Below are 12,917 nucleotides of genomic sequence, written 5' to 3' on the forward strand. Positions count from 1 at the left end.
CCATTGACACACCATCTAGACCATTCATAGACTTCAAAGCAGCCACCACTTCCAACTCATCAAACGGCCTCTCTAAACAAGAGGCGTCCTCCGCCGAGATTGCGTCAAACTCCAACTCGTCAACACGGGGACGACCCACTCCCTCCTCCCTAAAGAGACCTTCATAGAAACTAGCAATACCACTTTTAATCTCCTTATCCTTGTCCAGATGGCTATCTCCTATGATAATCGTACCAAAAAAATTGTTCCTCTGGCTACAATTGGCCATCCTGTGAAAGAACCTGAGTATTCCACTCTCGCTCTTTTAGCCACAGATTTCTAGATTTTTGCCTCCAACTAATATCTTCAAATTTCGCAATTTTTCCGAACTCTTCTTTGGCCTTTATTCTCAAAATTTTCTCATCCTCCCTTAAAGCTCAGATTTGTTCCTCCGCATCCCAACGGTGTATTTCATCAATCACCTTGGCTTTTTCAAACTCCAACTTCCCAAAGACTTCAGAATTCCACTTGCGCAAATCTGTTTTCAACATTTTAAGCTTTTTTGCCAACACGAAGCTCAGCTTCCCCATCACCGAATAACTGTTCCACCATTCACTCACTCTATCCGCAAAACCCTCGGACAATAACCACATATTCTCAAATCTGAACGGGGTACTTCCTTGACGAATCCCTCCACTGTCTAGTAAAATAGGCATGTGATCTAAATTCCTTACTAACTTCTTTCTCTTCCACCTTTGCTTTCCTTAAAACTTTATCTCCGTTAGCCTACAAGAGTTATCTACATGTCTCTATATTTATAGATACCAATTGCTCCTAAAAGAGACAAAACCCCTTAAAGTTAGGTTTGACCCAAAGCCCACGTCTCACTTTTTTGTCTTGTTTCATCTATATCTTCATCTATATCTCTTAGGTAGTATAACCTCCTTACTCAACCTAAGGGGAAAGCACACCCAGTAAACACTTGTCCACTTCTTTTTTTTCCCTACCTTCACCTAATAAAAGCGTACATGCATAAATATAGAATTATGCAACATGTGGCAATAAATCCTAAAATCAGACTATGTCAAATTATCATATTATGTTTCTTGAAAATATCTCCAAATTTTAGGCCAGGGTGTTCCAGTTAGAATGCAGTAAGGGTAGTTAGGTCCTTGTATCAAATTACACTTCACTATATATTAATGATATGCGGGTGTCATGGTTAAGTTACTGACCCTAAACACTTCCCTGTCTAAATAACAGCATAAAAACTCGAGCATAAGATTACACGAACAGGAGAGATTGATGCGACCAGTTGGTTTGCAAGAATTAGTTAACAGTTAAATCACTTGAGTCTTGTCATCTACTATCCTTACCCTTACATGGTCATGCGCTTAAGACATATATGATAGATCAATAATTGGTGGAAATTAAAAAACATACGAATATATTTAGCCTATTTATCATGAGGACAAACCAAACCAAAAGGACTCCTATCCATAAGTATTAATTGTTTCTCTAACCAAAGTTACCAACTTAAACAAGAAAAAAAAAGGTTACTCTTTTATCAGCCTAAAAAGTGTGCTACTCCACCGCATCGAAATGGACCAGGAAAGCACCTTGAGAAACATCTTTGGCTAAACTTGACAAGAACCTAAAGTAACATAGAATCAAAATGGGAATATCCTAATGGGTCGAGACATAAAATTGACATCAAGATGGAGACTAGAATTGGATATCTCCACGCACTTCACTACCATGTGACCGGTCGATCTCATAGTTTCAACATGCACCAAAACCCATGCACAAGCATTTTGGGCAAACTGAAAAACATATAAAATACATAACTTTCAACTTTGCTTTCAAAACTCATAGAATAAGTAAAACACTGTAGTATTTTGATGAGGTAATATCACTGCAAAGTAAATTTTGAAACTCACCGTCATTATACAAGCATAGGGATATCTGCCTCTTGCATTATGGCATTCATCAAATATTAAAACCTTTATCATGTCTAATCTCAAGAAGCTATGCCTCAAAGCATCGAGCAAGATCATGGGTGTCATTACAAGTACCTAAAATCAATACACAAAGTAAAACACAGAAGTGAAGGAAAGGTGTCAACAAATAGATAAAACAAGAAGGATAAATAATAATAAATCAAGCAAGTCCTCTTCTTCATCTGAAAGTAAACGTCCATATTGGGCAGATTTTACATACAGGAACCCATACATTACTCTGTTACTGTAGCATTATTAAAAGCAACTGGATACAATTTAGTACAGTCTATACAAGAGCATATGAAGAAAAGAACAACCACCTCATATTCCTCCTTTTGTTGTTTCCAGGTGGCTGCATCCCAGTAATCCACACCCATCTCTCCCCAGTACTTGCCCACTTTCAAGTCAGTGTGCATTTCCACAGCTTCCGCTTGCTAGGTATTATCGATTACATACAACAACGATGGCCGAACAAAAAACTACTTATATTTCTATTCAAGTGCAATAGGAAGTCCAAAAGGAAATATGAAAATGATGAAACTGCTGAAAAACCCTTGTAAATGGAAAACTCTAGGTACCAAGAAAGCATAAATGTATCGTCACACATACTTGAGTGACTAAAACAACAGTGGGGACCAAGAAAACTGCGATATAAGGTGAAGGCTTCCTCAGAAAGTACGCATAGCTGCGCAGCAGCATTATCGCAATCAAAGTCTTTCCGGATCCTGTTTCCAGGAACACAATTGTGTTCTGCTTGATAGCTTTCTCAAGTGCTTCCATTTGGTAACTGCCAAAACAGATTAAATCAGTTTTGGAAAAAAAACATTTATTTTAATTGATATGGTAAACCATTGAACACAACAAGCATAAACCAGGCCATCACCTTCTAGCGAAAGGGAGTGGATCAGTGTAAAGTTCGTTGGTTCCACTGGAATTCACTTCAATTGGATCCATTGTTATTGCTTTCTTCTTCTTGGCTTCTCTTTCCCACCTTACTGAACACCTAGCATCAACACAGGTTTCATCAATTATGTTAGAGCTTGTCCCACATTGGTTAATTCTAACCTCAAAAAGTAGTATATGAGCTTGGGGGCCTGTCTACTCATCGCCATTTGGTTTTGAGTTGGATATTTTACAACGGTATCAAAGCTAGGCTTTGGAGGATTTTGGACAAGACTCTCTTGGTTGATTGCCTCGTTGTTTGGCCTTAAGTGCACCTTGTTTCGTTGTGATCCCTATGTTAAGGATATGTTGTTTACCTCTCCACGTGCAGGGGAGTGTTAAAGCCTGTCTAAATTGGTTGATTATATCCTCCAAAAGTAGTATATGAGCTTGGGCGACCTCTCCACTCATTGTCAATTGATTTTGAGTTGGATGCTTTAACAAATTCCAAGACATAATTGGGGCAAACCCGGGTCAAAAAAGTTGGAGCAAAACAAAACCCATCTCTCTCTCAAAGTTTCTTGCGTTTTTAAACATTAATCGCAAACTACGGCAACTTGTATTTGCCAAACATGTTATATAAAAGCGTGTTTTCCAAGCATGCTTGTGCGTGCTTACTCCGATTTGAACTAAAACCGTCCTCTGAAAAAGCGCCTCAACCTTAACAGGAGCTTTTTTTTATGGTCATTGACTCATTATAAGCGTTACTTTAAATCGCATCCTTAGAAAACGCAGCTTTAAGTCTGTTTAGGTCATGAAATGAAAGGAATTTCTATTAAAAAAAAAATTGGGCAATACATATGTGTGTCTTCTTCTTCCCATGTGGTGGTGTAAGAGATGCAGTACCTTCAATGACGAGACCAACACCAAATTCCAATGGTGTATACGAGAAAATTGCTTACTCTCAAATCAGCGCTTTATGCCATACCATGTATAATGGACCATTGTAAGAATCGGTGGTGCATGAATTTTCAAGCGATCCCTTTTCTTTCACACCAGAGTGGCTACTTGAAGCTATACCATGTTTAGATTTCCGAACATTGTTATGATATAGGGGCATTGGAGGACTTCTTATCAAAATACGGCAATGACTTTACTTATTTAAATAGGAATTCTAAAGTGCACTCATTTGTTACACGTGCTTTTGCACAATTCATCAAAAACTTTTTCAAAGATCTAGTGATGTCGTGACCCATTATTTTGATGACCTAATTTTTTTTCCCGAGACATTTTTTATAGTGAAATTCGACGGACACCCCTATACATGTTTCCCGCCGACACCCCTAACCTTTAAGCGTCCAAACAGACCCCCTCATCTATGCAAAATAAAAAAGTGTAACTCTGTTAACGGAATGAGTATTTTGACGAAATTTACCCCTCTAGTTTCTCCTTCTTCACAACATGTCCCCCCCTCCCTCTCACACTATCCCTCTCTTTGTGCACACCTACCCAAAGCCCCCTAGAAGACTTCACTGTCCACCCTCCACTGAATATTGTCTGGGGCCACCATTAGCAGCATCAAGCGGCGTCGATTCCAGCTCTGATTCGGCACCATTTTGGTAACATACCCATGGATACACATATATACATATTCACTTACCCGCGTATGTACAGATTCATTACCAATGAAATTGGGGGTTTGAGAATTTGAAAAAAGTACCCCCAAGCAGTTATTTAAAAGGCGCGTGAGGCGCTGCGTGCTATAGCCGCAGCGCAAGTTATGCGCTTCGAAGAATTGCGCTATGGCAGAAAACCCCAAGGCGCAGAATAGGCGCCAAGGCTCACACTATGGCGCAGAGGCGCACGCCTTTTGTCTGTGATCCAAAAATTGATCCGACAGTGCAGAAAACACATGGCGATGGCGGCGCTACACTAAATAATTGTTGCTTTTAAGTCTGATTTCAACCTAATCAATAATACAATTCATACCCAGCCAGCAAAGCAGCTTCAGTCGATCGAGATAGCAACTTCAGTCGAGACATCTTCTGGTCCTTTTCGATCAATCGATCGAAGCTTCAGTCAACAACAACTTCAGGCAGCAACGGTAACCTCCTCCCCTCTTCTCCGACATCTTCTGGTGAATCTTCTCGTCCTCTTCTCCGACATCTTCTGATGAATCTGGTTCTTCTTTCTTCTTTCTTCTTCTTCTTCTTTCTTTTTTTTTTCGTTTTCTTCTTTCTGCACTCCAGCTCATCTTTCTTTTTGTTTTTTTTTTTACCTGGTCTTGGGCAATTTTTTTTCTTTCTTTTTTTTCTTTGCACTCCAGTAACTCCACTCCAGGTCAATTTTTTCGTTTTTTTTACTTGGCCAGTGGGCTGTTAGTTTTTTTGTTTTTTTTCCAGGTATGTGTGTTTAACCGTTTATGGTATTATTTGTATTTGTTAATTGTAGATGACATCTAAAAATACTAGTAAAAAGGACCCTGGTTGGAAGTACTGCGAAAAGGTTGATCCACACAATTCTACCAAGTTGAAATGTATTTTTTGTAACGAAGTGAAAAATGGGGGTGTGTCAAGAATCAAGCAACACTTTGCCGAAGGAGCTAAAAGGAATAAGGCGGCATGTCGCCAATGCCCACCTGAGGTTAGAGAGATACGGGAGTTCATACGTAAAAGGGTTGAAGCAAATAGTCAAGTTAAGTCTATACCAGATTTTGATGATGCAATGAATGATGATGATTATGACCTTGACGAGGATGATATTGTTGAATTCAATCCCCGTTCTAAGAAATCTTCTACTCACGGTAGCACCTCCGCATCTATTCATTCTAAGCCTAAGAAACCAAGAACCATAGGGCCTCTCGACACTTACTACACTCCAAACCAAAGGTGGTGGTGAAAAATAGAAAAGCCAAGGGCAAACAGCCAAAATTGATGAGAATGAACCACATAAGAAACTATTGAAAGACCGGGCTCATCAGGCTATTGCAAGGTGGATATATGATTGTGGGATACCTCAAAATGTTGTGAAAAATGATAGTTTTGCGCCAATGATAGAGGCTATTGGGCAATACAGTCCGGGTTTGCCGCCACCAACTTATCATCCAGTGCAAGTTCCTCTTCTAAAAAAAGACCATGAACAATATGGGTGTACACTAATGAGCGATGGGTGGACTGATAGGAGAAATAGAACATTGATGAATCTTTTGGTGAATTCTCTAAGAGGGACCATGTTTCTTACATCTATGGATGCATCTAGATTTCTAAAGGATGTAGAAATGATATATGAATTGCTTGATGGGTGGGTGGAGCATATTGGAGAAGCAAACGTGGTTCAAATTGTTACGGATAGTGCCGCGGCAAATGTGGCGACAGGTGAGAATTTCAATTTGCTATTTGGTTGGGTTACTTACTTGAAGTTATGAACAATTGAAAATCACTTATTATTCTAGTTCTAACTTCTAACACCACTTATTTATAACAATTACCAAGGAGGTTGTTGGAGGCAAAACGACCTCACTTGTTTTGGTCTCCATGTGCTGCCAATTTCTTGGACTTGATGTTAGAAGACATTTTCAAGTTACCAAATTTGAAGACAACTTGGGAAAGGGCAATAATGATGCATGGTTATATTTATAATCAACCCTCTTTGTTGAATATGATGAGGCAATTTACCCAGAGGAAGGAGCTCGTTAAGAATGCAAAAACTCGGTTTGCAACCACTTTTTTGACTTTACAAAGGGTTTATGAACAAAAGGGAAACTTAAAAAAGATGTTTACTTCAAAGAAGTGGACCAATAGCAAATGGGCAAAAGAGCAACAAGGACATGTAGAAAAAATCATGTTGATGCCCTCATTTTGGAGGAATGTGCTCCTTTCCCTCAAGTTCGCATCCCCACTTGTTAAAGGTACTTAGATTGGTTGATGGAGAAGTCAAGCCTCCAATGGGTTACATTTATGAAGCTATGGATCGGGCTAAAGAAACTATTGCAAATTCCTTCAACAAAAATAAGGAGATGTATGATAAGGTCTTTAAGATAATCGGCAAGAGGTTGGATGTCCAATTGCATCGGCCTTTGCATGCAGCTGGTTTTACTTAAATCCTAAATTTTTTTACAAAGATCCAGAGGCTTGCAAAGTTCCAGAAATCATTGGAGGTCTATACAAATGTATCACAAAGTTGATTCCCAATAATGATACACAAGACCTTGTTTGTGCCGACTTGATGAAGTATAAGAGAGCTTAAGGACTCTTCGGTAACCCAATGGCAAAGAGGCAAAAAGATACAAGAGCACCAGGCAGTGTTCTAAATGGCGCTTGAAGGTAGTCGGGCGGCGACCCACCTCCAAGCGCCTAGGCGCCGCCGAGGAGTTTGGCGGTTTTTGTTTTTTTTTTTTGGTATTTTTTTTGATATTTTTCATGTTTTTAGTGTATATTATGGTATTAATATATACTAAAAGGACTTGGTGTGTAATTTACCATAACACACACACACACACACATATAATACTATATACATATTCAGTACACCATTTTCAAATCCAAAGAGGATCGAGAAACCCACCATTGTCGGTTCGCCTACTTCACGTCGATCGTCGTCGCCGGTCACCAATTGTCATCCGGTATGCCTCGTCTCTTTCTTTCATCTCTCATCTCTCTCTCTCTCTCGTATCTCAATCTCTATCTCTGTCGCGTCTCTCTCCCTCTCTCGTCTCTCTCTTTCTGCTCTCTCCCTTTGTCTCTCGTCTCTCAAGCTATCGTTTTGCCGCCAAGCTCCGCCAAAGTCCGCCAAGGGTCCCTGGCCGCCGAACAAAACGCCAAGGGGGGTAGTCGTGGCGCTGATCCTCCGCCTAGGCCACCATTTAGAACACTGGCACCAGGTATCACCATCACACCAAGTTAACCTTAATCTAGTAACTAATTTAAGTCCCAAGAGTTGCACTTTAAGAATATATATGATAATCAAGTGCATTCATTGACTTCCTTTAGTTATGTATGATCATGAATTTAAGTCCCTTTTATAATTAATAAATGTTAATGCAGATTCACAAAAAAAAAGAGGAATAGACTAGCTCAAAAAAGTCTCAATGATTTGGTATTTGTTACGTAAAATAGAGCATTGAAACGTCGATACCTCAAACGTGATTGCATTCATCCCATATCCTTGAAAGATATTGATGAGAGCAATGAATGGTTGGTTGGGAAGATGGAGGAAGAGTTTGTGTTTGATGGTGATGATTTGAATTGGGATGATGTTGCTTTAGCTTCTGGAGCCGAAGAACCAAGGAAAACAACTAGAGCATCAAGTTCAAAGTCAACAGACTCAACACCTATCGTGAAAATGGCAAAACCAACTCCAAAGGCTAAGGCTTCAAGAGGAAAGACATCTCTTATATATGAGAATGAAGAGGGAGAATGGGAGACAGATGATGAGGAGGAAGAAGATGTGGAAGGATATAAATCAGAATAATCAGATGATGATGAAGAAGATGAAGTTCTTGGTTCTGAGAATGATGATTAATGCCTATGCATGCCTCTAGATTTTATTGCCTTTAATCCTTTTGTTATGTCTCTAAAGCTAAACATTATTATGTTAGCTTTTCATGGATGATATGCTATCTTAGTGTTTGGTACTTTCGTTTAACCATTGACATGTTATGTTTTATGACATCTAAAAGTTTTACAAGTGTTTGTTTGTGTTGAAAACTTGCTCTAATAAAATCTGCCTCGTTGCGAAGAATTTTTTTTTTTTTTTTGCGCTTCACGTCAATAAAGAGAGCGCCGCACCTTGCACTAAAGCCCCAAGGGACCATTGCGCCTTTCGCCATTTAAAACACTGCCCCTAAGTCAGGACCTTGTTTCAACTAGGCTGAGTTAACTCATGAGTGCCTCATCAACTCTCTCTCTCTCTCTCTCTCTCTCTCTCTCTCTCTCTAAGGTCTCTTTTTCTTTTTTTTATTTGGTTCTTCAATAAGGTTACTCACCCCCCAAGATCAATGGTTTCTGGCTATCAAGAGGTACTCGAAAGCAGCAACCACTAAGTGAGTGAAGAAGACGATCTGGGAGTTTTGGTGGCGACAGAGGCAACATATGTGGGGATTTTTGTTGATTAAGATTCGGGATTTTTTGATATGGGTTTTGATTTGAGGTTAATCATCGACATCTAGCATAGGGGGGGTATTGAGGTATGGATTTTTTTTTTCCATTTTTCTTGAGTTTTATTGATTGGGGGTTTCTGATTTTGGGTTTTCTAGGGGATGATCTGTGGGTTACTAGGAGTGGGGTTAGCCATTTATAGGTGCTCCAGGGCGGCTTGTGGAGGATTTGTTTGGAGGTTGGACACAAAAAGGAAGGACGGGTGGAGCTGCCAAATGGAGCTACGAGCTCCGGTGGCGGAACAATATAAGAAGCTACGGTGGCCGGAGGCGAGGTAACACAATCAATTGGCGGTGGGGAATATCAGCTATTTTCTTTTTCATGGCTAATTGCATTTTTGAGCTACAAAGTAGAGTTCAAGGGCATTTTGGTCTCAAAAATGCCCAAAATAGTGACATGTGCTCTTGCAACAAATGGCCTTGTAACGAAAGGGTGTCATTTGGTTAACGATGATAGATTAGGGGGTCTGTTAGGGCATTTTTAAAGGTTGGGGGGTGATTGAAGAAACAAGTATAGATGAGGGGGTGTCCATGGAATTTCACCATTTTTTATAGTAAAACAAACTTTAATCAATATAGTCAGCTATCTTCCAGGACTCGGCTTGTTAGTAACAGTTTCTCATATATGAGATTTATACCCTAAACCATAAACCATGAAAAGTGAAATATAATGTTTTCTCAATAGAATAAAAAAAAAATTCAATGAAATAAACAAAGTATTGTTTTAGGTGTTAGTAAGGAGCTATGAAACAAATTTGGTATAGTTTCCTCCTTTAAAAACACATACAGATACACATTCTTATTTAAGGAATCTTACTATAACTTTTAGTTTATCTTACCCATGTGTATTAAAACTTCTACCGGTTGTTAAGAGCGAGAGGCGCACCGAGACGCAAAGTTCTATTGAGCCTAGGCGAGAGGCGCAAGGCGAGGCATGAGCCTTTTTGAAGCGAGAATAATAAACACTAATAGGCCTAATACATTCTTTCAAATGAATCCAAAAAACCTTTTCGTTCAATTTGCATTAGCTAATGACTATTTGTCTTATACACATAAAAAATAAGAAGAAGAAGAAGTTGACCATTTCTGAACAGGGGGGTAGTGCTGGAGCCTGGACCAATGGAGATGTTGAGTGGGAGATGATTGAGAGAGAAGAAATGAAACATGATTGAGAGAGGAGAGATTACCTGTGTTTGTTTCGTTTCTAGTGATCGAGAAAGGAGAGACTTACGATTTACTCAAGTAGAAGGTAAATTTAGGTAATACATTTAACCCAACTTTGATCCTGCAGCTATGATTAAAATTGAAAAAGGCGCACCTTTTCTCGCATTTCTCGCCTAGGATGCGCTTCCTTGGAAGCGCCTCGCCTAGGCTCAATCAATGCACTAACCATGCACCTTGATGCATCTTGCGCCTAGGAGGCGTGCCTTTGACAACTATATTCTACCCCGCCCTTCCCCCCGCCCCCCCCCCCCCCCCTCAAAAGATCAACCTGGTGAGTGATTTTAGCAGACTAAGTTGGTGATTTCATTGAGCAAGTGAACTAATAAAAAATGGATGTCAATACGTTCAACAAAATGTCTTGTGGAATGAATAGTTAATCTGATTCCTTGAACTTTCAGTATATTATTTGCCGTTAAATCGTCTTTATAAAACAAGCTTTTCACATGGCGTGTTCATGCTTTCATCTTCTCTGCGTTATAAGTACAAACACGCTTTAAACGCAGAAAAATTAAAAGCTCCAACCAAAGTTAAGCTGGTTCTACTACAGCATGCTTTTTTATTAAAACTTGTTCGCTTAACATGTTTTTGTTTTAAATATGATGATAACCATGAAACTTGCTGCTTAAATTGGAATAAGTAAGCACAAATGAGTGTTTGACTAATTACTGCACATCTTAAGTAAAGTTCAAGAATGTGCGATTTACTATTAACTAATAAACAAATAGAAGCACAAGAAACACAAGACATTCAAACAGGTAAACAAAAGACAAGAGATTCTTCTCTTTTTTCGTTCCACAGACAGGGTCCGGGCGCTTACGCGCACCCCTACTAAACCCCTCCCCGGTCCGGTCAAAACAGTACATTCAGGCCGGGCAAGAGATTCACAAAAAAAATTTAATCAAAAAAGTTTACATCAGTTAATGAAAAAGTCTACATCAGTCAACGATCTGACAAAAACGCCTATTTTAATCAAAACCCAGTTCTACTTTCCTCTCTCTTTTGGAGGGTTGGGACTTGGGAGCACAAGAACCACAGCACCAACACAACCCACCATAAATTCACACACAAACTAGGGGAAAACCGGAAACCCACTTGATTTTTCTCCTCCTTTCCTCTTTTGGTAAGGAAAGGAACACCCAGTATCAACAAAACCCCTATTTTGCTTTCAGAGAAAAACCAAGCGGTGAAGTAACCGATCAGGTTTTCCCATCTTTGGGTGTCACATTATGGAGTCATAGACTAGTACAAGCACGAGAAACACAAGACATTCAAACAGGTAAACAAAAGACAAGAGATTCTTCTCTTTTTTCGTTCCACGGACAGGGTCCGGGCGCTTACGCGCACCCCTACTAAACCCCTCCCCGGTCCGGTCCAAAAAGTACATTCAGGCCGGGCAAGAGATTCACACAAAAAAAAAAAAAAATTTGCAGCCTGACCCCAAAAATCGAACTTAATCAATTGTGCGCGAGAACAAACCCACCAACCAACAGGACTAACCAAGTAAAGACAAGAGATTGAGACAGGCAATGTGGAGCACTTACTTACTGAACTGGGTTCTGGAGTTTGTCGAAGGAAGTGGCTTCGGTTCGGAGAAGACAGCAGTAGCAGGGGAAGTAGAGTTTTTTGTAGTGATGGAATTAGTTGGGGCTTGCGGAACACGCCGGCGACTGGCCCTACTCCCCCTCGTTTGTGTGATCACAACCCTTTTCTTTTCTTCTGTTTAAGTAGGGGGAAAGGGACCGACTGAAACGCTGGGTCTGTTTCTGTGGGGTTCAAAAGGAAGTACTCCTGACTGCAGCGAGAGAAAGTGGTTTTGTATCCATTGGACAATGGGAGAGGTAGTTTGAATCCCATTGGACGATGAGGCGCGTCCGTCCAAAATTCCATCACTCCCCCTGGGACCGACTGTCGCCCTTCTAGCTTCTCGATTAAGCAACGCTGCAACGACAAGATTCTCTCTTTCAAAAAAAATAATAATTAATAATAACAATAATTAAATCATGATCCCTAGCTACTCCTATTGATCGCATCAGCGTGAGTTATGTTTTCATCTCTCTTTGGGTTTGAGCGGGGGGACTGGGGGAAGCTGCTGTGCAGCTTAGTGCTGCACAGCATGCGCACCCGCCGGCGAGGTCTTGCCGGCATCGATCCGGCGATCGAAGATGTTCACCGCATAGAGCTCGTCGAGTTCTATGAGCATGCCAAAAATCAGCTCAATCAAATATCGTTAAGTGCCTCATCTGAACACATATAACTTGAAAAAAATGGATTCAGTGGTTTTGATCCAGTGTTTTGTATCCATTAGGATTTATTTTTTTTCAAGTTATATGTATTCCGATGAGGCACTTAACGATATTTGATCGAGCTGATTTTGGCGCACATGTAGAACTCGACGAGCTCTACGCGGCGAACGTCTCCGATCGCCGGACCGATACCCAGAGCGGGGCGGCTCAAACGTATTTAAGGTCCCATTCCATAATACAATCTTAAAAAATAAATACTTATTTTATATTTTTAAACTCAAAAAATAAATGAAAAAAAATTTTTCAGTTTTTGCACTGTATTAAATATATTAATGAGATCTATCAAACAAAATCTATATTGATAGAAAAATTATTTGCGTAAATATATAATTTTTAAGCTTGAAAATATATTTTTTAAAAATAAATAATTATTTC

At 39.8% G+C, this 12,917-nt stretch overlaps 1 protein-coding gene across 1 annotated transcript in view; it reads right to left on the reverse strand.

The window, feature by feature from the left end:
• The window catches only part of LOC131327208 (endoribonuclease Dicer homolog 2), a 36,937-nt gene extending 24,808 nt beyond the window's left edge, over nucleotides 1-12,129 (reverse strand). The window contains exons 1-5 of the mRNA XM_058360254.1: nucleotides 11,781-12,129; nucleotides 2,863-2,982; nucleotides 2,589-2,766; nucleotides 2,300-2,413; nucleotides 1,920-2,054 (exon numbers count right to left, since the gene is read on the reverse strand). Of these exons, the coding sequence (XP_058216237.1) occupies nucleotides 1,920-2,054; nucleotides 2,300-2,413; nucleotides 2,589-2,766; nucleotides 2,863-2,933 (498 nt within the window). The 5' untranslated portion in view covers nucleotides 2,934-2,982; nucleotides 11,781-12,129. The remainder of the gene's footprint in view (nucleotides 1-1,919; nucleotides 2,055-2,299; nucleotides 2,414-2,588; nucleotides 2,767-2,862; nucleotides 2,983-11,780) is intronic.
• Between the last annotated feature and the right edge of the window lie 788 nt (nucleotides 12,130-12,917).

This window comes from Rhododendron vialii, chromosome 5a (assembly GCF_030253575.1).
Source record: "Rhododendron vialii isolate Sample 1 chromosome 5a, ASM3025357v1".
NCBI classification, from domain to species: domain Eukaryota; kingdom Viridiplantae; phylum Streptophyta; class Magnoliopsida; order Ericales; family Ericaceae; genus Rhododendron; species Rhododendron vialii.